General features: G+C 47.0%; 1 protein-coding gene across 5 annotated transcripts in view; it reads left to right on the top strand.

Annotated features, from left to right (window-relative positions):
• Positions 1-25,506, top strand: part of SEPTIN8 (septin 8) — a 48,446-nt gene that overhangs the window by 12,197 nt on the left and 10,743 nt on the right. For 3 of the 5 annotated variants that reach the window (XM_087753681.1, XM_087753682.1, XM_087753684.1), the window contains exons 2-9: positions 5,058-5,172; positions 8,994-9,189; positions 9,863-10,049; positions 15,762-15,923; positions 17,383-17,479; positions 17,844-18,012; positions 18,265-18,397; positions 19,194-19,384. In XM_087753681.1, the coding sequence (XP_087609807.1) occupies positions 5,058-5,172; positions 8,994-9,189; positions 9,863-10,049; positions 15,762-15,923; positions 17,383-17,479; positions 17,844-18,012; positions 18,265-18,397; positions 19,194-19,384 (1,250 nt within the window). Of the gene's footprint in view, positions 1-5,057; positions 5,173-8,993; positions 9,190-9,862; positions 10,050-15,761; positions 15,924-17,382; positions 17,480-17,843; positions 18,013-18,264; positions 18,398-19,193; positions 19,385-22,334; positions 25,317-25,506 lie in introns of those variants that run through there. The other 2 variants (XM_087753685.1, XM_087753683.1) reach the window with 2 other exon arrangements.

Raw genomic sequence — 25,506 nt, forward strand, 5'->3', positions numbered from 1 at the left:
GAAAGATGATACTTCTCAATATCTTTTTCTTTTTTTTTTTTTTTTTTTTAACCAACTGATGTCAGAATGCAGAGTCGTCTTTTATATCCAAGTTCCAGTCTGTTTATGCTACTCCTGGTGTGAAAGCAAGGAGAACAGGGGCAGCACATCTAAAAGCAGAACGAGCTGCTCTGCACCAGGAGCCCCAGCTAGGAAAGTACGCAGTTGAGGGGCAGCTGAATGTGGAGCTGATCTTCTCGCTGCTGACATCCCCCATGGGTTGCGCAGGCAGTGATAAAAGCCGCTTTTCCTGGGAGAAGTTGCTGAAAAATGTAATGACGCAAAGTGAAACTGATGCTAATTTGGAGGTGAAGCATGAAGAGACTGGAAGAAGAGAAACTGTGATTAGATTTTTATTTTTTAAAGGATCGTAGGCACACTGGTTGATGCTGTAGCCTGTGCCACTTCTCCCTGCAGGTTTCTTTAATCCCTCTGTCTAGTTGGAAGAGCCTAATTAATATGAGAATACTGTGTTGACCCTCTTATAGGGATCTGGATTTGGTCTCTCTGATTGTGTTTCTCTGCCTTTTCTTGGCTCACTTGCAATAAAGGGCCAAATAACATATCATCTCCTACGGATGTGGTTTGTGGCCAGCTGCCCGCAGCATTGCTGCCCGTGCCTGCAGCGATGCCGCCCCTTGCTTCCTCCCAGCCCCGCGGTCCCGCAACACAGCGTGGTTTGTGGGACCCTGCTGTGGATGAGCTTAGGAAGCTGATGTGGGTTTGAAATGCTATTTTCAGTTCCCTGGGCAGCTTCTTGCTGGTGTGGCTGCAGGAATGGGCCAGCGTGCTGTTGTGCATCCCAAGTGCATCCCCAGCCATCAGCAGAGCATGGCCGGGAACTGGGGTGTTTGATGCCTTATAGCAGGTTTGAAGCATTACGTTTGGAGGTTTCTTTTCAGTTCTTGTGGTGCTCAGCTAAGTGTGGCTGTCTGTGCTACCAAGGGCATGTCTGTCTGTCTGCTGCATGCCAGGAGAAAGGATCCTGTGACATAGCTGTCGAACCAGAGCCAAAGACTGATTTCCCTCCGGGATGGCTGTTGTTCCCATGGCCGTGCCCCCAGATGTCATTTGTGCGCCTGTTGCCTTGATGGACCCTGCTTCTTGGCCCAGTTAGAGCATCTGTGAAAATGTTTAAAGGATTTTGGATTAATAAATTCTGGTCTGACCTTCTGATGACTCTTTTGTTTCCCACCAAATTCCAGATTCAAAATACAAATTATCCCCTTGTCTCTCTGCTTCAAGCCCTGAAGATCAGCTCAAGGCACAGAAGATTTTCAAAGAGCACATTCAAAGGCTCCAAGTGAAACTCTGGTAGCTGCCTATCATAGGATGCCATTAATGACTCAAGAAGTGATGTTCAGGGCTGCAGTGGCTGTTTATGGTGGCGAGTTCACACTCAGAGCTATCACAAACTCCTAAATATCGTGTTGCAAAATGACCAAATGTGCTTCAGGAAAGCTTGACTGCCTCATGGTTATTTGCAGCCACAGGACGGGGTCTTGCTTGGTAAGAAGGAGGAGAGTAACCTCTCCAGGCCATGAGATGAGGGACCTAATTCTCATCGGGCGTTGCAGAGGGCGGGAGTGTTGCAGAGACCAGTGCAACTGGAAAGGGCAGGGCTGTGTTTCTGCCTGGCTCTTGTCATGGCCGATCCCATCTGGCTCTGCCAAGTAACCTGCCTGCTCCTGTCCTGCAGGGCAGTTGCATTGCTGGCACCAAATGTGGGAAAAGTCCTGCTGAAATTCTTAGCTTTCGTTTAAAACAAAACCAACGACAAACCCCCACGTTGCTGCATTACTGCTGCCCTCATTTATTGCAGCATTTATATTCTGGATTGATTATTTTTGCTGAGCCTTGCAGGCTGGCTCCTTCTGCTGGGAAGAATTCAATTTTGAGTGTGACCTTGTTGCCTTTACTAGCAGGTGAACCGTGTCAAGGTGTCCTTGAGCTAGCCTGGGCAAGCCGGAGGTGGCCAGAAGGGCTAGTCATTCGGGGCGAGACTCGCAATCAGTTGCAGGTAGATGCAGGAAGAAGGCTGGTGGTTGCTCGGTGGGGTGGTGGGTAAATTCCTCTCCAGGGCAGGCCAAAGCACCAAATAGCACAAGCAAACAGAAAAATTGGTTGTATTTGTAAGGCTGTCAAGTTTGTAAGCTGGATGGATTGGAGGGAAAGAATAAAATGAGAAAACTTTTTTTCTTTTCTTTCTTTCTTTTCTTAGTCTTATTAGTTTCCAGTATTTGTTGCCGTTGTTTGTCCTAACACAGCAACAACAGCAAAATCCCTTTGGAGGCTGAATGACAGCGGAACGTGCTGCAAGCACAGCAAATGGTTTTCTGCTTTGGTATCAGCAGCGTCTTGGACTTGAACCAGATTATTATCGCTGCTTACAGAAATAAAAGGAAACTGTGCATTTCAAGGTCACTGACAAAAATATTTCACTGAAGTTTGGCTCGTTGGTTTAGCAGCTTTAAGAGATGGCGAGCAGTTTTCAGTAAGTGTATTCTTGTCCTGTAACGAACAGCAACCAAATGCCAAAAAAAGAAGAGAAAAAGAAAGCCCTGTGCGAACACATTTGGGTTTCCTCCGTCCGAAGCATGACTGAGTTCTCAATGCAGCCTTGCCTAGCTGGAGCCTATTTTAAAATGCAGCCTTGCCGAGCTGGAGCCTATTTTAAAATCCCGAGCAGTGGTGCTGCCTGTTGCCTGGAAACCTCTTCCCAGCCTCGGGCACTCTCAGCCTAATCATAGCCATAGGCAGCCTTTATTTCCCATCCAAAATGTCATCCCAGGCTTCTGGTTTGTGTTTTTGTTTGGTTGTTTTTGTTTATTATTTAAAATGAAAAGACACAAAGTGTAACCATCAAACTCGGTGACTTTCTGTGGGAACAGCTTGCTTGGCTGTCACTGCATTGCAGTGGTGGGAACTGGCATTTTAAGCTCTGTAAGGTGGTGGCTCGGAGGGGCAGGGGGGCAGAGGAGAAGTGGGTGCTGAGGGGACGGGGCTGAGAGCTCGAGGAGGCTCCCCAAGCTCTGCTGATGCATGCAGTGGCTTCCTGCGCCTTGTGATAGTCTCCTCCTTAAGAGGAAAAACAAACCTAAACAACTCTGAGCCCTTGCCCAGCACACGTGTGTCCAAGTTCTCCTTGCCGGTGCGGTTGCACCATCCCGTGCCGGATCTGCGTTCAGCGTTGGGTTGCCCGCATTGGCATGGACTCTCTTTTCTCCCTGTGTGCTGAGGAATCATCCTGCAGTTGGGGTCTGTCCCTGCAGAGGTGTCAATCTGAGCTTTAGCAGTTCGGTGGGGTGACAGATGAATGGAAGAAAGTTTAACTTGGAAGTTTCTCTGTCTTAGGGGCCCTTTTTAATTCACCTAAACTCTTGGCCACCTTAAAACCTTAATTGATGCTGTCTCTCCCACAGGAAAACTTTAAATGATTGCTATTTCCGCTTAGTTAGTGCGTGCAATCGATCCTGATGGGATGAAATGGAATTGATCGCAGGAGCCCAGCTACAATTTGGTTGTGTTTCTGTCCGAGGAGTCCCCTGGGAGAGCTAGGCTGAAATCATCTGAAAGCTGGTAACAAATGCTAAGCAGGACAGCCAGAAGGTTTGTATGTGAGGCACAGGAGCTGCTTCAGCTGTTCACAAGTTGTTCTTGTGATTTAAATGGTTTATTTTACAAAGCTGAGAATATTTGTTCTACCAAAGGCAGAACTAAAGGAGGCTTTGACTCGAGATGCAGTTGAACAAAGGTTTGTGTTTTGTTTAGCAATCTTATTGCAGGCATAGAGCAATACGCAAGGCTTATCACGTCATTTCGTTTATTTTCCTCTTGAGTTAATTTAAAGTTTGACAGCCAGCTTAGGCTCTTCTCAGGGTATGCTCTTGTCTCACAGTGTTAGTGCTAGGACATTAAGTCCAAATTTTCAGGGACAGACAGAAGAACCAGAGCCAGGCAAAGGGCAGACACTTTTTCCATCCCCATCTTCCGCTGTGTGATTAAGAAAAACAGAGTAATTTACCAAAGAAACTGTGAGAGTGAATGAATCATGCTCTGAAATCATGTATCCTTGCTTCTCCATGGAAGGATAAGAGTGCTTGAGAGGCTGCAGGGGCAGTGGTCCGGTCCCTGGGTTTGGATAGCGTTGTTCAGTTGTGTAGAGAGGTGGCAACATCTGTTGAAATATTTGTGCAAATTCAAACTCTACTGTTCTTCACCACTAGAAACAGAAATGACTCATCTGTCGCATCCTCTCTTTCGGAATTACGGCTGACCTGGCCTGCCTTTCTGTATAACATAGGGCATAGACCTGTTGTCTCCTTGGATGTTTTTTGTCTTAGTTTCGAAGCAAAGCTCCTACAGGTGATCAGCTTTGCCTTCCTCTGGGGGAGGGAGGAGACAGAAGGAAGAACAAAGTGCATGTGGGGGAGGCAGGAATGGGAACAGCAGAGAAACGGTGGAAAACTGTGTGGTCACAGATGGTAAAGCAAGAGGATTCCTCACCCTGCCTGTGCGACCAGCACCCCTGGATGCGCGAGCGAACAAAACCGTGCTGCTTATGGCAATAGCAAAGGGAAAAAGACCAAGTACTCGGGGGAAAATGCGGAGTCTGTCAAGCTGAATTCAGTGCTAGAGGGTTTAAGAAAATAAAACAAAAAAGGACGAGGACAAATGAGTGCTGAAACACATGGTGGTGGGTTTTCCTTTGCTAATCTCTCCCAGTTGCATGCAGTTGGAGCTCATGCTAGTGTTTTCTTTGTAGCCTGGAGGCTTAGTTCTCCCAGTTTCCCATTAGGATCAGTATTTTCCCCTCTCTTTTCTGTTGTTGGTGGCTGCCGGAGGGTTTGAGCTGTGGCGTGCCAAAACACAAGCTCTCGTGGGCAGTATTACAGTTTGTGTCAGTGGCTCTGCAGTGCCTGGGAGGGTGGTTATTTCTTGGGCTTGGTGGTTCATCTCGTATCTCTGACTTGCCTTCTCAGTGCAGCTCTGCTAATCTGGTTTTGTCTCCCTACCAGAATGAAGAGAAGAGGAACCTCTCCCTGGGGGGCCATGTCGGCTTCGACAGTCTCCCCGATCAGCTGGTCAGCAAGTCTGTCACACAAGGCTTCAGCTTCAACATCCTCTGTGTGGGTGAGCACGGTCCTCTGCAAAGAGATGTGGGCTGAGCTGGCGGCGCGGTGAGGTTGGGACCAGGATTTCTTGTGTGTCCTGCTGTGCCACGGGCCTCGGCAGTGACTTCAAGCAAGTCAGAAATACCTAACTCTTAAAAAAATGCACAATAATTTCAATGAACTTGAGCTCTCTGGAGCTTGATGTGCTTCTGAGTTGTGACTTTCACAAGCGACTGTTGGAGACTCTGCCCAAAATTAGAGAGAGTTTTGGGAAAAGCTTTGATATATCAATTTTTGCCTTTGGTGAGGAAGCTGGGGGAGGAAATGGGACTGTCCAGCTCTGCATTGAGCTGAGCTACTGGTGCAGGCACAGAGAGCGGCAGGGAGGTCGAAGTGGCTGAACCTTGTGGGTCAAACCAGAAGAATTTCCGTAATCAGTGAGGTGTTACTCATCCCCTCCGCTGCAATAGCTTTGGAATAGGAAGGATTAAGGGAAGACTGTATGTGGCAAGTTAAATATATCCCTTTGCAAACTGGGGTGGCTGGCATGAGCAGCGTCTCAGTGAATAGGGTGTCCCAGGAGATGCAGTCAGAGGCACCATGTGTTAGGTGAGAGCTGCTGGTGATTACTTGGTCATTTCTGAGTGTAAGCCTGCACCCCAAAGCTAGGGATAAGAGGTTTGTATCTGAGCTGTCCCTGGTTGATACTTTCCCAGGGTGAGTCAAAGGGCTTGAAGCATGACCATCTCTGTGCTAGGAAAGGGAGAGGGAATGTTCCTGGTTTTATTGATTGTAAAGTATTTGTCTTGAAGATTGTGAGCAGGTCTGAGAGGCTGACTTTAAAATAACCTCACTATATTCTTGTTTTTTAATGTTGGTATTGACGTGATCTAGCAGGTGATGCTGGCTAGAGTACTAGAAACCAATTCCTCCCAGTGATGAGATGAGCATTATTTTTACTTTGGCCAGTTCTTGTATTGTGTATGAGGTCTGAAGTATTGTAACCTGCTAGACCAGAAGAAATACATCCAGAGACAGCAGCTCCCTGCCTGGCCCCTCAATCTGCCCGAAGAGAATATGGCTATGTATAGACTGTGCAGTGAAACCCTGACAAGTTGCACAAGGTGCTTGTGCCATACCTAAGCCACTTCTGCATATCCAAACCACAAGTAAGAAGCATGGCTGAAATCACAGTTGAACTTCATAGACGTGGTCCTTAGCAGAAGGGTAATTGCAGCAGAGGGCAATATGTTTTTAATTAGTGTTGTTCTTGAGGACACCAGAATGGATAATCGTGCATTCTCATCTGGCCATACCATTTGTGACACACTGGAAAAAATTACCTTTTTTTTTTTTTTGGACAAGAGGTAAAAAAAAAATGTACACCTGTTTGCCAGTTCCTGCTTCCAACTGTGCCCACAACTGAACAGGAGAATGTGGCTTGCATCAGTACTGAGTTCTCCATATGACTTTCCTTTCAGATTAATCTAGAGCACCAGGCTGTTTTAATTTCCTTGCATAACTCTTAGCCACAGCTGGTAGGAAGCGGTATGTGTCTCTGCCCTATTCTGAGCACCATGAGGTATTTTTTCTCCAGTGAAGAGCAGAATCTGTGGTGCTTGAAGAAGGAAAAAGTCCAAACCCCTTGGCAGCAGACATGGCACCTGCCTCAAACAGAAACTTGCTCACCCTCTTGCTCTCCCATCGGCACGTCCGCTGTAGGGCTCCACGGAGGTGGCTGGGTTCAGCAAGAGGGACTGTGCCCAGTAGAAGCAGTGGCCGTCTATGCCGAAGGTGTAGCACGATGGACCACCTGGGAAACGAGCGGGGAGTAGAAGGCTCTTTCCTTGGATTTTGCCTCTCTTCAATCCCTTGGCCAGTAGGGCTGTGTGTAGTGAATGAGGAGTTTAAAAGGGGCCCCTTGTAGGCCAATCTGGAAAGTATTGGAAAAAGTAACTGGAGAGTCTCGTTTAGTTACCAGGAGTAGCAGTTCAAAGCCTTTCTGTCTCACAGACAGCCTGTGAGCCAAATATTCTGGGATGGAGCTTGGTTTGTGATGCATACCAGGTGTCCTTCAATGGTTGTTGGAACAGGGGGGCTACAGATGGGAAACGTCTCCTAATCTTGCCCCTACTGGTTCTCCAAGAACGATTCTCTCCCTACCAAGTTTCTCTGCCATCCCTGCTTGACTCTATGTTCTCTCCCTCTGTGTATCTCAGAGGTTCAAGCTGGCAGAATTTTTTCTACCACTGGAAAGATGAAGATGCCTCGGAAGTGCCCTGCTTGAGTGCTCCAGCACAGGGCTCTGCTGAGGTCTATAGTAAAAATGCACTGTGGAACGTGGCCTCTGAAAACATTGTCATGCTTTGGCCTCTGTGTCACAGATGCTATATGGCATTTTGGTATTGGTTTCACTTTGGTTTCCTCTAAACAGCATTCTTGTCTCCTCTTGGCTGATCAGCATGAAGAATCATGGGGCAACAGGGCAGCCTTGGAGGAAGTAGAAATACTAAGGGGAAACTCCAGAAATCAAGAGCAATATGAGATGAAACTGGCTGCGTTGCCAACACCATCATCTGGGCTGGGTTGCAAGATCTCCCCTGTGCAGCTGGAGCTCTTCAGGGCAGAGCAACACCTCTTGCTCTCTGTCAGGCAGCTGTTGTCTTGCTGAGGTTGTTTGGATGCCTGATGTGACGGAAGAGTTTGCTGCTTATTTCCTCCAGTTTAGCCAATTCTGCTTGCCGCACAGGTAGCCCTATCATCTCAAAGCATAGACATGCTGCCTGTGATATGTCTATGCAGAATGGGACCATCTTGGACAGTCTGTGTCTACCAAGCCAGATCTCAGCAGCTCATTGAGTGCCTTGTGCTTGCGGTGCTTTTCAGAGGGGAGAGTAAAAGAGCCACAGAGTCGACTCTGGTGTAGCTGTAGTGTGGATGGAGGGGGGAAAGGGTTACAGCAGAACGAGCTTTAATCCTTTGGCAGTTATTAGTGGGACGTGTGGGACTACAGGGTTGAGGCCGTAGAAAAGGGACAAGCTGCTTTAGGGCTTCCAGGCAGACCAAAGTTCAGCTGCACAGTAAAATCACAAAAGCTTCACCCAGAGTCTTTTCTGCTGTGAAAAGAGGTTTTCCATCTGATGGCAAGTTGTTCTAGCAGGTCCAGAGCTGTCTGCGTGTTTCTCTGTACTGAAACAGGCCCCCAGATTCCCTCCTCTCAGGGGTCTCCACTCTCGGAAAAGGCAGGTCCCCAGAGACTTTAATGGCAAAATAAAGCAAAGAGAGAAAGTGGTAAAGAAGCCTGTTAAAGTTGGGAATCTCATAGAAAAGAGTGAGAGGAAACCTCATTGTCAGACCTCCCCATCCCCTCCACAGCACGCCAAACACCCATCGCTTCGTGCTGATCTGCAGTGTTACCTGGAGCTATCGCCGTGTTTGGGACAGCCAGCAACTGACCCAAATAGTCCTTGTCGGTAGGAGCAGCTGAGTTTTACTCCATCTCATCTGAAGACTGGAAAGACTCCACTAAAATTGTGCTCTCCCCAGCTCCTTTTGTGCAGGATCCCGAGCAAAGTCAGGGTACATGGAGGGGAAGACTGTGTTTTTCTGTGCTGTATGATCCTCACTGGGGAGATGAGACTGAAGTGCTCTGTGTTAGCTTTGCATTAAGCATGGGAGGCCTTCAAGAATGCAGTTACCTTTGTGGCAATTATATGGCTGTCAACACGCAATTTGTAGTAACCTTTCACAGTATAATTTAGTTCTGCTCTGTAATTAATGTTCTTTGAAGTACCCGTGACAAATTCATGCTGCAGTGAGCTGATGATTTCTCCTTCCTAGGTGAGACCGGCATTGGGAAATCCACACTAATGAATACCCTCTTCAATACCACGTTTGAGACAGAGGAGGCCAGTCACTATGAGAGTGCAGTTCGCTTGCGGCCACGGACCTATGACCTGCAGGAGAGCAATGTCCACCTGAAGCTAACGATCGTGGATGCGGTTGGATTTGGGGATCAGATAAATAAAGATGAAAGGCAGGTCTCGTGCCATCTGCTTGGCATTTCTGGGCTTGCCTCTGATGCTTAGACATGAACTGCCTGCAGCCCTGCTTGCAGTGTTGCAGAGGAGGTGTCTGTGTTTCTGATAATAGAGTATCTCCCTGCAGTGGCTCTGGTTCTGGGGACTGAGTATAGAGGGAGTTGGGTGAGGAGCCAAAAAGAGAGGTCATAGGAGGTCCTTCCAGCAGAGAATGGTGTTCTCCAGGAGCGTGAGCAGTTAACAAGCTGTCCTCAGTGCAGGGTTGGGAACTATCTGTTCTGGCAGTGATCGGTGTCTCTGGACGTGTCTCATTTAATTACACAGACATCTTGTTCAAGCCCCAGGTAAAGGTTTTCTGGGACTCCAAGGTCTCTCCTTGGTCATGTTGCATTGCTACAGCCAGATGGCTCAGCCCTGAGATCTGGGCAAAGTTTGATCTGTGGAAGTAGTCGTCTTTCCATGCTCCACTGTCCTTAGACTTTGCAGTGCAGCCTCAGGAGACTCCAGCAACCTTTACATTATAAGGTCTGTGTGTAAATGCCCCACTTTTCCTGTTGTAAGGCTAAATTGGTTTTAAATAATACCATGGTATGTCTAGGAGAACTCCTTAGCCTTCAGACTGTTTAATTTTGAGCTCCAGTATCTGGGTTGCTAATGGTATGGTTTTAGTTACAGGCCGATAGTAGAGTACATTGATACGCAGTTTGAAAACTATTTGCAAGAAGAGCTGAAAATCCGCCGATCTCTCTTCAACTATCATGACACGAGGATTCACGTCTGCCTGTACTTCATCACTCCAACCGGGCACTCACTCAAGTCCTTGGACCTGGTGACAATGAAGAAGCTGGATAGCAAGGTAAGGGGTTGGAGACCATGGTCCCTCTTTCTGGAAGTGGTGATGCTTCTGTTGATATTGATTGTCACGTGGAAGGCTCTGTTCCTTCCATGTAAGTGCTGGGCTCCTTTCTGTATGTTAGCTGAGCTGTTTTTAGGACTCCGGTAAAACTTAGTCTGCCCTGGTGGGTTGCTGAGGTTCTGTGCTTTTTCTCTCACCGGCTTTCCTGAAAAATGTCAGGTGAAAAACCTCTTTTCCAGCTAGCTGTGTGAAGTCTAGAGTGTCCATCACTGTAACAGTCTTACTCAGGTTAGTTCATATTTATCAAAGCCATCAGCTGCATCTTTATTAGCTCTTCTTTACAGGTGTGCAGGTAAGGCTGCGTTCCAGCTCCTGCAGTTGAACGCTGGAAGCTGCAGAGCCACCTCTGCTGCCCTGACCTGTCAGCAGGGACAGAGAGCAACCAAAACTGTAGACATCCTAAGGTGGTGGCCAGTACAGAGGAGACAAGGGCTGAAGAGAAGCGTTGGCTGTGCGTGCTGGCACACAGGGAGTGCGTGAGCTGTCACTGCTGGTGTAGTGCCAGATGATCTGTATAGGAGATCACAATATCTTCTGAAAATGTAAATATGGTGAGAAATTCTCAAGGTCATAGGAATCCTGAAAGTGGGTCGTGAGAGGTTCTAGCTGGGGGTTGCTTCTTTGTGCGTAAACTGTTACTGCCTTAGGGGGCAGTGGGTTACTTAACTGGTTACCACGGATATTCCTGCAGCTCGGGGGAGGTTTCTGACACACTTTTGGTTGCTCCAGCTGGCTTCCAGGGAGCTGCAGGAGGCTTCAAAGGTCACTAGCGACAGCAGCATCTCTTCTTTTCTTTGCAAGAATTTCCTGTCTTTCAGAGCGGTATTTTAGCAGTAAGGTGGTCCCTTTCAGATGGCAGATGCTGATGAGTCTACAAAGGGGGCAAGTAAGGTAGCTGGGACCCTGCAGTAACTGGGGATCCCCTGGATTACGTTTAGGGAACGCTCTCTTCTCTGGCTGTTGTCCATGTGCAGCTCTATCGGACTTTCCTGGTGGGTAGAGTTCCCCCTCCCTCGTCGAGTCCCTGCTGTTTGCCCTTGCCCCCCTGGGGCTGTTGGCCCGCTTTTCCTTGGCCCCACTCCAGAGCAGGCGCTGGCTTCCCATTGCAGTGGGCTGTTTGTAACCCTGGTGGCTGTTACACTGACTTCATCAGGAATCCAAAAACTTTCCCTTAATAAACTCTTGTCGCTTGGTCCAGTGCCAGCATTACATGTTCCCAGAAATATGTTTGGAGGAAAGCTTTTGCATGATTCCCCTTGGTGCTGGTGGTCCCACAAAGCTTTTCTCTTCCTTTCCTTCTGCATTCCTACTTTTCACATCTTCCCGTGGCTGCCTTTAATGTGGTCCTTGGGTAGTACCAAAATAAATCCTTTGTACTTGTGCAGAGATGAGAACTTCGTGCACGCTCAAGCTTTTTATATTTCTAAACTTCCACTCAAATGGTCCTCTTTGAAGTCATTTTATCCCTTTGCTCTCATCTCCCTTCTTACCACAGTGTGAGAGCATCTTGGATTTCATGGTGTGGTGGCCTCGTGCAAGCAGGCACATGGAAATGAATAAGCAAGTAGAGACCGTTGATGTTTTCTGGGTGTCAGGGATTTATGTTGCATTTCTGCATCGGTGCCACCCCAGGACATCAAGGGGCTTTCCGGGCACTCCTTAAAGATTTGTGCATGACAGAGCTGTGCCCCTTTCCCAGGACACGTGAACCATTTGTGCTTGGGGGGCCAGGGTGCGGGCAGAGTGAAGTGGGGTGTCGGCAAACCCAGACAGCTGTCTGTCTGCTCCAGACTGGTGACGGCGAGTGGTTACTGTGGCTGAGCAGAGAGGTGACGTGCCCTGACTCACGTCTGCAGCCGTGTGAGCACACCTGAACCTGGCTTTCCTCTTGGGAAGCTTTGTGTGGCTGGTGGCCCCTGTTTACAGCTGAGGAATGGAGCCCATGGAGACGAAAGGTGTATCAGAGGCAATGCTTTGCTGCTGGCTCAGCCTCTGAGACTAGTTTAACAACAGTTTTGCAGGAACCTGGCTCAGTTACACCTTTGCTTTAGCACACCAGTGGCATGGCATCAGGTGTTGGGCAGGCTTTTGAATCTGTGTGACGATTTCAATCTTGCTTTTAGTGTAAAGTTTACAAAATCCCTTCTGGGTAAAGCTGTTTTGTAAACAAAATCTTCCATTGTACTGTAATACAATATTTGTTTGGCTGAGCTCATGGGCAGCTGTTGTGTAGGGTATTTAATTACAGACAGAGAGCTAGAAGCATCTTCAGAAGTGGTTCTAGGTGGATGAAATGTGGCTGGCTGGTAGGTGGGACGCAGGTATGACCTGGCAGGGGTTGGGTTTAACCCAGGAAAGGAAGGAGATAAATAAAATTGCATCTGTATCAGATGAGAAGGTGATTTACTGATTTAAACCACAGCCCTGCCCTGGCAAGTGACAGCACAGCTGTGTGCTGCCACGGGCATCCCGGGGCTCCCTGCTTGTTGGCCCTGGATGGTTTCCAGCCAGCGTGTGCTGTTTATGAGCTGTGGCTAATTGCTTGCCCTTCGCGAGCTGACACGTCCTAGGCAGGGCACTGGCCAGTGGGGACGCTTCAGGCCAGTTTGTGCCTCTGCTGTTTGGTTTCCAGGGTACGATTTGCCTCTCAGCTTCACTGGGACTTGCATTTGGGAACACTTTGGAGATGGGGAAAAATCCAGCTGTATTTCACAGGGTGAAAATCCATGTAGCCCTATTATAGTAGCAAAATTATTTTCTACCAACTGACTTATTTCGGCACGTTCTTGTAAGTTTTATTTTTGGAGACGAGAAATAATTCTGTGGTCAGAATTACTTGAGAAGGAGATGCATTTTATGTGTGTGCATGTGAGTTGACTGTCTTGTCTGAAGCACAGACTTCCTCTGGCTGTAATTCCAGCTCCAGCAAAGACTTCCAGAACATGGACTGACAGTCAAGGGAATGCTGCGTGCCTGTCACATTCAGTGGGGTGACACTCCAGTAGATAACTTCATTATTTTATACTTGATCTTTAAATAGAGAATATTGCCCCTCCACCATGAGATATAAGAATGTTGCTCTGGGATTTTGCCTGCAACCCAAGGTAAACGTTATTTGTGTAAAAGTAAGAGTGGAGAGAGAAACCTCGCACAGTTCCAGCATTGGACTCGATGATCTTAAGGGTCTTTTCCAACCTTAATGATTCTATGATTCTATTGGGTTTTTAAAAGCTGTTCAGGAAGGAGAGGAGCGGTGACTTCTCTAGCTAGTTGTATATCAGTTTATTTGGCACTAATGTCTGTGCCCCACATCGTGGCCTTTGCATAGATATGCATGTGTGGAAGGTGCTGTAGGAGGGCAGGATTAGACATGCAGTTCAGTTCAGTGGCATCTCATATCTCATTTGTTTCTTGTGTCCAAACTTCCGTCCTTTCTCCTTATTATAAAGGGATGGGCTCATTCTAGACTTAGATAGCTTTTGGGTGCCCGTGCTCAAAATCGGGGAAAGGAAAACAGGAAGATAATAGTATGGTGCTCTGGGTATCACTTGTTAACCGTGGGATTCCAGCTTGTGGGTTTCCAAGGTATGCATGCCATCAAAATAAAAGCAGTAATAATTTAAAAAATTAAGGAACTCACAAGGGAAGAAGAGAGAAGGAGGGAGATACACCCAGGTGCCATTTCCAGGACTCCAAAGTATTGATGTTGGCTATTGATTACTGGAAATACGACAACTTGTAAAACCCTTTTGGGTTTTGAACTCTGTGAGAGCAGGTGCTGACTGAAATGCCTTTTCAAAGTATGAGGAAGGTTGGAAGGGACTTGAACTAACCTCTGTGTGCACCGTCTTTGAGTACAGCTGGGGCAGCAGCTGTGACCACAGAGCCTGCCTTCTCCTGCTGCTGGGGAAGCCGTGCCAAGCTCCAGACTCTGCACCTCTTGCCTTGCTGTAGGCAGGACTGAGCTGGTGCTTTTTGGAAGAAAAGGGGGGAATTGCTCAGGCCAACTGAAAATGGACTAAAATCACCTCTTGTACTGGTTTGTCAGCGTGCCTGGCTGGACGGAGAGTGCGAAGCCCTGCACACAGCAGCTCCCTGGCAGTGCCTTTCCCCTCGCAGATATTGCTCCTGAGCGGGTGGTACACGAGCCCTGAGCTGACCCTTTTTCTGTGCGAGAGGGTGGATCCAAGCCTCCTCAGCTCTTAGCAGGTCAGCAAGACACCCTGCTGTGGTCATGGCCCTTTTTACCTTTGTAATGAGGACATCAGCCTGCTGAGTCGTGGAGTGGGACAGGCAGACCTTGTTCTGTGTGGATGTTTGTGGTCCTTGGTAAAAGAGGCCAGATCAGTGGCTGAGAAAAATAAGGAATTTATCCTCTCAGATAAATTCATGATGAGCAAATTAAGACTATTTTCTTTTGGAGTGAGTAAATGCTCTTGTATTTAGTAAGTGCTAAACCAGAGGGGGGAGAAAAAACAAGTCGTATGGAAAAAACAGAGCTACAAAGAGAACTTGAGCTGGGAAAGCAAAGTGATTTGTTTTAATGGGCACCCATTGGAGACGAAATGGCTGTTATTAATTTCTGCTCTGTAGGACAAAAAGTGCTGGCTTTTGGGAAATGTTAGATGGCGAGTCAGACTTTCCCCTCATTTGTCTGAATTCTTCTGTTTTACTGCTATGAATTTGGCTGCTGTTCAGACAGACGAGTTTTGTTGTTGTTTGTTTAAGCAGTGGTTTGCAGTATTGCACGTGGCTTTTCTGGGCGTAGCAGCATTATCTAATAGAGGTTCCTGCGACACATCGTGCCCCGCTGTAGCTCTCCCAAGCACGAGGCCATAGTGAATCGCATCCCTCCTGAAGGATGTGCGACGTGGCCCTCGTTTGCTCTCAATCTTGGTATGTGCTGGGCATGAGGGGACCTCCCCACCCTGCAGCTTGCGTGTGGCTTTGAAACTTGGGTCGATGAAGCTGCGCGGGGTATTGTGCTTGGTGACTGCTGATGCGAAACCAAAGCTGAGCCACAACAGCATGAAAACAAATCTCCTGTCTGCTCTATGGCACCCTGCTCCTTTCCCAGGTGGTCTGTGTAATCCACACAGCATGCCTGAGTTGTGATCCTGACGGAGAGGCTCCGGGAGTCCTCGGGAAGGATCTGCAGCTGCTGTGAAAGCATCTGAGTCGTCCCTGCTCTTTCTGCTTAAACATGGGAAGGCTCCACGTCAGCTCGCTGCAGCGTTTCATCCTTGCGCTTGCCTTCTAAAACAGCTTGTCAGCACAGCCAGAAGCGGATAGGCGATAACTCGAGATGTGACAGTTATGCTGTCTGGGCCTCCCTTGAAGTGTGTAACAAAATACATAGGCAAGAGCAAAGGCTTTGATCTGCTCGTTGTGTATTTATTGCACGGTGTTTGTCTTTGGTTTATCTGGAAGTCTTGTAGCCAAATTAGTCCTGGAAAACTCTTCCCTCTAGTGTTCAGCTGGGCTCATGCTGCAGGCTTGCATGCAAAATGTAGCACCTTTGTGGTTTTATGAAATGTAAAGCAGCCACCGGGATAGGACCCGGGCCACCCTGCGGGCACCCACGCTTCCAACAGAGCTGCTCGCCTGACTGCTGCTCACCTGGTTATTTTTCCTTCCTTCCTTCTGCTGTAGGTGAACATCATCCCGATTATTGCCAAAGCAGACACCATCTCCAAGAGCGAGTTGCATAAGTTCAAGATAAAGATAATGAGCGAGCTGGTCAGCAATGGTGTGCAGATCTATCAGTTCCCCACAGACGACGAAGCAGTCGCTGAGATCAACTCTGTGATGAATGTGAGTAATGCTGCCAATCGTGTTGCTTCCAGAAGTTGTGACAAATGAAATTACTGCACAAAAATGCATTTGAAGGGCAAGTTTCATTGGGATTGTCCAGACGCTGAATCTGTTTGAAAGTTGAGCTGTGGATCTGATGCCTAAGGCTGTTGCATACAGAATTAATTAAAATGTGTGGGCTCTCTGAAGAAACTCAGCTCAGCTCTAAAATTTGTTTTATTGAATTTTTGAAAAATACTTTCTTCAAAATTCATTCTGTCTGCTTTTAGGCTACTTTTCATTTCAGGAGGGAGAAACTTTGAATAAAAATTTTTCAGTTAAGATTTACATTGGCCTTCTGACTTAAGGAGGCTAAGCAGAGAAAACCGAATTTAAAATAAAGAATAGAAATTGTTAGACTCTATTTTGTCTTTTTTGAAATTCAAAGATCAAATTCAGACCTGGCTGAAGCACGTGCAAAGCACTTACAAGTTTCCTGTCTCCCATATCAGAGTGTAGCTATTGCAGTAGAAACAGCTGAAATGTTTCCATGTTAATTTTTTAAATAAAAAGTAGCTTTTTCATCAAAATGAACATTTTCCTGCATAGTTGTTGCTGATTACATGCTTTGTCTTTTCTTTCACCCCTCCCCCCCTTTTTTTTAAACTTTCAATAGCCAATTGATTTCTGGGTCAACTAGATATGTGTTTTCACTATAATAGTGCTTTTTTGCTGAACTTGTGAAAAATTTGGAGGGTGCACACTTTTTAAAATAATTGTAAACTGTGTGCATTGGGGAGAAAAATGGGAGCCACGCTTGCTTGGTTTTTCTTTTTTCTCCCCCCGCCCCAATGAAAATCTTGTTGGCCGCTTCTCTACCAATTCCACATTTCTGGATCCGTTTCCTCCTAAATGTGAAGGATTTTGTCAACCTCGTCCTACTGAAGCGCCTGCTCTGCAGCTCCTCTCCTGCAGCGCTTGAGGATGGTGCCCTGCTTCCTTACTGCGTTTGATGCTTTGCAGACTTGGAGAGCAGCGAGCACACGTTGTATCCTGCACATGTCCCTTCCAGTGCCCACACACAAACTGCTGTGCCAAGGCCTGTTTGCGGATGTCTTTGCTTGTGCTTTCTGCAAGGCAGGGAGTGCCCGGCTCTTGGCGTGTGGTAAGACTACCGCTGAAGAACAACCTGACAAATGGACAGAGGGAGATCAGTAATGATTATGGTGTTCCTACAATATTTCCCCATCTAGTTCAGTCCAGCCAGCACTGCCAGTAAGCTGTGCTATGGCCCTGCGCTGCTCTCTGTTGTAATATCCCAGTGCATAGTACAGACTGCTCTGAGTATTGGAGATTGATAGCTTCAGAGGAAGGGCTTTTTGAAGTAGATCCTGTGCCTGGGTGAGGGGGATCTAATGGTCAGGCTGTTCTCTGAGGGGTTAGCCCATGCACTGAGTCCCCGGCCTTGGCTCTGTTTCAGGCTCATCTGCCCTTTGCTGTGGTCGGCAGCACGGAGGAGGTGAAAGTTGGGAACAAGCTGGTGAGAGCTCGGCAGTACCCGTGGGGAGTGGTGCAAGGTAAGGTGCTGCGAGCTGGGCACCTGCTGCAAACCTCCCTTGTGCAGGCACATGCACACGCCGGCACCCTCCCCAGCTCTCCCTCCCACCAGCACGTGTGCATGAAGGTGCCCTGTGCTAAATGGTGCAGAAATGTCCTCTGCAGCCTTTTGTGGGTTGGCCAATCTTTCCTTTGAATTCCCATTCCTGCCGGCAGGTGGTAATGGTCAACGGGAATCCCTGCATCCAAGGGGCTGTGTTGTGCCCTGTGTGGGACAACAGGTAGAGGTCCTTGGGAGGGGATTCTCTGGAGTTAATCTGTATGTGCGTTTGTGCTCCCCTGGCATGTGTATAGTTTGCTGACTTCTCCTGTTGCTTCCATCAGTTGAGAATGAAAGTCACTGTGATTTTGTGAAACTGCGGGAAATGCTGATTCGAGTCAACATGGAGGATCTTCGGGAGCAGACTCACACCCGCCACTATGAGCTGTACAGGAGGTGCAAACTGGAGGAGATGGGCTTCAAGGACACGGATCCAGACAGCCAGCCCTTCAGGTGAGCGGCCTTCACATTTAGCATCAATTTAGAGCAATAGTTTGGCACTGACACCCCAAAAAAATGTTTGTAGGTGGTATCCACAGTGCTGAGCTGGAAAATACTAGCACTGGGTTTGAACTTTGCAGCTGACTTTGGTGGTGTTCCCTTCCCTGTCTGTTTGTCTTTAAGCAACGCAGACAGGCATGCATTTCCCCATCCTGAACTCATTGGTGTCCAAAGAGTCTGGATTTCGTTTGCTTTCTTCCCCAGCCTCCAAGAAACATATGAGACCAAAAGGAAAGAGTTCTTGGGTGAGCTCCAGAAGAAAGAGGAAGAAATGAGACAAATGTTTGTTAACAAAGTCAAGGAGACGGAGGCAGAACTGAAGGAGAAGGAGAGAGAGGTGGGTGTGCCAGAAACCTGCGAGAGGAGCCCAAAATACCGCCAGCATAGGATCTGGGTCTGGGCAACGTATGAATCCTGGAAAGCACATGCAGCTCTTGAGCAGACCTCACCAGCCAAAGCACAAACACACACACACACCTTCCCCCACTCAGAGAAGGGGACACGGGGTAATGTTTTCAAAACAGCATCACTGGTTTAGGTGCCTCAGAAAGAAGAGCCTTCCCCGTCCTGTGCAGTGTGTAGGAGACTCGGCTGCTGCTTGGTGAGCGAAGGGCAATGCGGGACATTTTGGTGAGCATCCACATCAGGTAGACTTCACCCCTGGAGGCTCACTGGACAAGCAGGCTAAAGCTCCAGCTGGGCTGGAGTTCCCCGGGTCAGTGGTGTGAGGCCACGGGCAGCTGCCATGACTGGGGAGGACATAAACGGACCATCTTCAAAACTAGCGAGGATCAAAAGAACCTGCAATGCCCACAGCCCCACGGCAGGGCTGCAGACTGAGCTGAGATCCTCGGTGCACTTATCCAGAGCTCACGCTTTCTCCCATTTGAGACGTTGTGTCAGGCAGAGCTGAATTTATTGCGTCTTCACTGCTTTTGGTGAAGAGGCTGTGATTGCCCGGAGGTCAGCTCTGGCGAGGGGCTTGCACGGTGCAGGGGCGCTGGCTGCCGTACCCCGCCAGCTGGCCAGTCTCTGTGGGGTGGGGAGGGTTCGTGCGGGAGGTGCGACTGTGGCTCCGGGGGAGCCTGACGGTCATGATGGATGCAATGCTCAGAGGGTCTGTCTCTTACCAGCTGCATGAGAAATTTGAACACTTAAAAAGGATACACCAGGAAGAGAAAAGGAAGGTGGAGGAGAAGAGGAGGGAGCTGGAGGAAGAGATGAACGCCTTCAACAGGCGGAAAGTAGCAGTGGAAACCTTGCAGTCCCAATCCTTGCAGGCTACCTCACAGCAGCCGCTGAAGAAGGACAAAGACAAGAAAAAGTAAGTGACTGAACTTGAGTCTTTCTCCTCTGCCGCTGGGAAGCTGGGTGTCTGCTCAGATGCTTTAATGTTTGGTCAATTGCCTAGACAGCAAATGGAAAAGGGGATTTTGGAATTCTAATTCCTACCCTTCTGACTCTTTGCCTAAAGCGGAGGAGAGACAGCGTCCACCTGCGCCTGGGCACTGCCCTGGGGAAGCCCTGATGGCTGCAGATGGGAGGGATTTGCAATTTGGGGCCATTCTCTAAAGGCTGAGTGTCCCGTGGGGTTTGCCCTTGCCCCTGTGACAGCCAGCTCGGGTGATCCTGCGAGCCGTCTGCCCCGGAGGACAGACGGGAAGGTGACTAGAAATAAGCTGCATCTTCTCCCCAGCAGAGGAGTGGGGACAATCTTGACACAGCTGTAATGTCTTACAGATGAGGTCCCCCGTCATGTGCCACCTCACGGTGATCTGTAGGCTCAGGGCCCTCTTTAGATAGTGCACTTACTTTATTTTTAGAGTCAGAGCTGTAAAGAAGGAAACAGCAGCTTAGAGTGAAGATGCATTGGAAATTCATTAGGGCTCCGTGTGAAATAGGGCTCCAAGACACAGTTCTGCCTACGAGAAAGCTCTTTTCCCCTGAAGGCAGAATTCTTATCTTAGCTTGCTGCAAGTTAATTGACATTGCTGAAGCCAGCAAGACTGTGGAGCGAGGGCATGTAAATAATGCTCTCTCAGCTGCCTGGTTGTGTAATGATAGAGCAGGAATGGGGCAAACGGGTTTAGGAAGAAAAGGTGGGAGGGTCATCCTGTTTCCATTCAAGCCAGTCTTCAAGGAACACTGGCTAGGGAGCAAAATGAGGAGCGCCATCATGTAAGCTGGTAGTTCTGTTATTCCAGCATTTTTTGTCATTTCCCATTTCCCCTTGCGTGAAGGAGCTTAAGAGTCTGAACTGCATTCTGTCAAATCCAGACCGGGCTGGCAGCAATGCTTTCTGAGCCTTTGAATGATGAAAAGAAAAAAAAAGACCATCAAGAGTAGCAACACCCGGGTTTGCTCTTGACAGCACAACGTTTGGCTTCACGTTGCTGATGAGATCTTGTGCTCTGTCATTTCTCTGCTGTGAACTGCAGCACTAGAGAAGCTCATTCTGTGTACTGACGTGCTAGTAATTTGTTTCTTCCTGTGGAAGATAACAGTGCATATTATTTAACATATTTCCTCGGAATGTAAATGTGTTGGTGTTAAAACAAAACCAAAGCACTCTCTTCTGCAGACTTCTCAGCATGCTCTGGGCATGTCCCACCTCATGCACAGAGTCCAAAACTCTTTGTAAAATATTTTGCTGAAAATAGAGTTTAATCCAGCTAGACTTGCACATGAATTAGAGGCTGAATACCGGGGCAGCCTGGGGCCCAGGTCTGCTTTGAAGAAGGTGAGCAGACCAAACCACACGCTGTTAACTTGCGCGAGCGATGCCGGTCGCTGGGATGCTCTGGTGGTGATGTGTGTGTGCGCTGGCCAGGCAGAAATGCTGCAGCTTCCCCTCCGCTCTGTCTGTCTGCGATAGAAATAGGTTTCCTCCACTTTGCTGGTTTTAACCCACTTGCAGATGTGAGTCTGGATGCTCTTCCTCTTCTGGGTGGTGATGAGAAACCAGCCGCCGTCAGAAGTGGGGCTGGGAGAAGGCAGCTCGGGTGGTATGCGAAGGACGGAGGGGCACCCACAGTGGGGACCCCCGTGAGGTGCTGGGGCTGGGAGGGGGCTATCTTCAGCTCCGGAGCATGGCTAGAGGAGGTGCACCATCACCAGGAATAAAATTAATGAATTAGGGAGAGAAAGTGGTTTTGGACTGAGTTTTGGGTTGGTTTTTGTTTGGTTTGGGTTTTTTTGCAAACCTGTGGGCTAGTTCAAAATGCAGTATTTGGGGGTTATCCTCAAGCAGGATAACAACATTTATAATAAAAAATTCAAAGGAAGGTGCCTCCCCTTGCCCTTGCCAGTGACCTGTCTTCCCAGACCCCCTCTTCATCTGGGAGGTAGCAAAAGGAGCTGGGGGTCTTGTGAAACCTGTGTGTCAGAGAGCACAGCCCTAACCATCCCACTGCTGCATCCCAGCCAGTCGGTTTGACGTTAACCCCACAGACCGCATGGGCATTAAGAGGATCTGTGCATTCCCAAGCAAGCACCAGGAATGTCTTTGCCAGCTTTCTTACCGAGATCTTTCAACCAAACCAGACGGGAAGGCAGCTGGGATCTGGGGAGCTGGTGGCAGGCAGTGTCCTCCCGTGGGACCGGCAGCAAAGCTTCCCCTGGCAGAGCGCAGGGTTCAGGCTGTGCCCGTGGCTTTGGTAAACGGGGAGCCGGTGCTTTACAGAGCTGCGTGTAATACTAGCTCGGGGTTCGCCCTCTGCTTGCACAGGGGCAGGTGCCCACCCAGGGCGGCGCGAGGGAAGCGGGACCCAGAGGATGCCAGGGGAGCATCGCTGCTGGGAGGAGCCCCCACAGCTGCCCAGGGGATGGGGATGCGAGTGGACGCGCGTCCTGGGTTTATGGGCAAGATGTTGGGACCTTGCAGGAACTGGCAATATATCGTGAGCTTGGGGAGGGGGTGTTTTTTCTCGTTTCAATTTTAAGAAGAGCTAGTTGAATCTTTTATCGTCTCCTGTTTCAACACAGTGTTTTTAGCAGCTTCAGTAAGTAAAAAATGGAGATGGAAGAATTGCAGGTGTCGAGGGGACGTAAAAGTGTTTGTGCTGAGGTTCTCTTGGTGCTTGCAGCTGCCAAGCAGGTCGTGCTCTGTGGCACAGCGCCCAGCGTGCCGGGGGGTTGCTCTCCTCTGGGAGTCTTCAGAGCAGTGTTTGCCCTTCTCTTCCTCCTTATTTTTTTTTAACATATTTCACTACGTTTTGCTTTTGTTTAATTTTCATAACTTTAATTCATGCTTTTTTATGTTTTGTTTCTTTCAGTTAATCACACACAGACTTTCAGGCCAAGAGTGGACTTGGTGCTTTCATGTGTTAAGTTGCTTGAGTTTCCCACCCTGTGACCCTTCTCATAACATTGTGTGAGTGGACCAAAGTGAAAGAGAAAATGAGCATCTTCGGTGGTTGCGGTGTAACGACTCGCTGTTATCTGTACAGAATTTATCAGGAGGTTTTAAGGAAGTAACCTTACCATGTACATTTTGTTAAACAAAGTCAACTAATCCCTAAAGTAAGATGTTTTGTTTTAAACCCAGTGACTGAACAGCCGTGTATAAAGTGACCGTAACTGTTTGTCTGAACTCATCGTACCCACCAGCTAAATACTTGCTTTCTAGGTTTATTTTTTTTTTAATTGGCTAAGGTGACTGCTTCAGGCTCATCTGCCTTCCCCTGTACATGCATAAATGTGAGGAGTGGTATGAAGAATGCTGAAATGTTTATTTTTCTAACAAAATTATCGATTTGAGTAAGTTTTTAGGATGGGTGGAAAAACCCAGTGCTTAGACTTTCTGCCCTGGGAATCTTAGTTGGAGTAACCCTCATTCCAGTAATTATATATTTTAATCCCGAATTACTCTAAACACTTTCTACATCATTTATTTTTTATATATATATATATATATATAAAAAGAGAGAGAGAGAGAGTGGTTAATAAAATTCATGGGACAATGTTTTGAATTTTCTTTACTGCTAAAGTAGAACACTTATATAGAAAGATTTTTCCTAAGAGTTTGTTGTATAATGTGGAACTACAGGATTTGTGTAACTTTTCACTTGTCATTTACCAATGTGTTTTACTGTTGTGGAAAAATTATTTAAGTGGCCATCTTTACTTTTACTCTTTAACCTTAAACTTATTATGTGCCTAATAAGGAGAATCCCCTGATCTTGAGCTATGCACCGTATTTATACTGATAGGCTCTGTTCCTCTTAGAAGGTGCTTCCTTTAACACTCCTCATGCCTAGAAATCACAGCCTTGTTTTCCTGGGCAACCGAGCTTAGAGGAATAATTAGGATCAATATTATTTTTTTTCCACTCAAACCATTTCGTGATAAGGCAGGATGATAACTGAATAGAGACTTACTAGCGATGTTGTCATGGAAAAATAGTTGGACCCAACTCCATCCATCAGATAACAGGCTAAAAGACAGCAAATATTTTATATTAACCCCACATAATGTCTTTAGAGTTTATAAAAACACTGGCTGGCTAAGTGTTAGTGGTGAGTGTGTGCATTTTATTTAGTTATTAATGTTATAGGATTTCTCTTTTTTTTTTTTTTTTCTTTAAGACTTTTCTTTAAGCTAAGATGTCAGCAAATTCCTTATTTGACTTGCAGATGGAGGTGCACGGCCTTGCATCTGAGCCGTTACAGGTCTCTGAGGGTAGCATTTTGTGGGATTGTAAAATGAGGTTCTTTAACTTGCATATCCCATTAAAGCAGCTTTTTTTTTTTTCCTAAATACCTGCTCAGATGTTAAACTTTTCATATGGACATTGACCTTTTATACAGATATATTGAAAATCATGTCACTGTTACTTGATGAGTGTAAGAAAGAACCTCCTGAAGATCTCACAGGTACCTTTGGAACAGGCTGGTTTTGAAAGAGTAAAAATTATGCGCACTTATTAGGAGTCTGCTGAAAGCTGAACACGTAATTTTTAAGGCTGTGCCTCCGGGTTAGACGTATTTTAAAGAGTAACTGTCAAATGTTAGGGGAGGGTTAATGTGTTTTTTCTCAAAGAAGCGTACAAGGAACCCAACCTATTGTTACATACAAGACGACAGTTCCAGCTTACCACTGACTACAGTCCAATCATGTAGCAAATTAAGGGCAGGATTTTGATTTTTGCTAATGAGAGAAACTCTGGTGCACTAATTGCATGAGTAAGCAGCTTTATTTGGTTCATTGTTTTGCTTCTCAAGGCCAACGCTACGAAGGCTGGGATAAAACAATAACCGATGGTATTGGGTATGCAAACAGCTGCCTTGCCATCACTTTTCCAGTGGATAGTTTTCTCCCAATCTCATGCTGCAGCCAGAAAGATCTATGCAAATGATTTCTCTCTGCCCTGGCTCATCAGAGATCAATTTTTTTTTTTTTCCTAAAATAGTAGTTTGTTACAAATAATGATGATAACAATGAAAGAGTAAAAACCTTCAAATCCATGGGCATTGTGGAGAAATTCCCATTTTTTTTCTGATGAAGACATTCAGAATGTATGTAACAATATTTGAACGATGATTATGATATATACATTGACTTTACGTTGTGATGGACATACCTTTTCCTTGTAGTTACTTGTTCTTTAGAGCAGTCAACATCAGAATCTCCCCAATGGGACTCAGTAATTTTTTTTTTTCTCTCGTACTTGATTTTTTCCTTTTGGCTGAGACAAGATTTAAGTATGTGGTATATAGAGTAGTTCTGTATCTTACTTTTATTTAACAAGTTACAAATGCATGGTGATGCTAATCTCACTGCAGTCCGAAGATTTACATCTTGTAGGCTAGAAGTGAAAGAAAAACCCTTCAGAAATGGCTGAAGCTGTTCAGTTACACATCTCTCAGCTGTTTTATACATTTATCCTTAAAAGGTTGGTATTAATGGGGAAAACGATCCATTTTTTTTATCATTTAAGCATTTACTATCATGTATGTTGCCTGCTTTCTAATTTAAAATGTGTTTTGCGGGGCTGTGAGCTCTGTAGGATTCACGTCTGGCTGTGGTGGACGCCGCGGGGTGGAGATGGGGTGGTTGGCTCGGAGCGTGTGGAGGTGCCTTGGGGACCTGCCCGGCGTGGGCAGCAGCCTCTCGGACGTGCCGCATCCGTTCGCTTTGTCATTCCGAATGTGTTGGGTGTTTTTTGTTTTGTTGTTTTTTGTTTTGTTTTTTGACTTTCAGTTCTTTCCACTCACTTTGTACTTTTTTTCTTTTATTAAATCTCACATGTATTTTGAGTTTTTGTGGTGTCGTTTATTTAGCAGTGGATTTCCTCTTTTATCTAGTGGATCTCTGTTGAAATAATAATGTGTAATGATTGAAAGCTTACCAGTCACAGGATGTCTTCTGACTATTGGGAACATTCAAAACTAAAATTAGCTAGTTAATTAACAATTAGCTAATCATACAGTATGCTCATCTGTGATC

The sequence above is a fragment of the Nipponia nippon genome, unplaced genomic scaffold, assembly GCF_047370975.1.
Source record: "Nipponia nippon isolate SJK-2023a ecotype South Korea unplaced genomic scaffold, ASM4737097v1 scaffold_17, whole genome shotgun sequence".
NCBI classification, from domain to species: Eukaryota; Metazoa; Chordata; class Aves; order Pelecaniformes; family Threskiornithidae; genus Nipponia; species Nipponia nippon.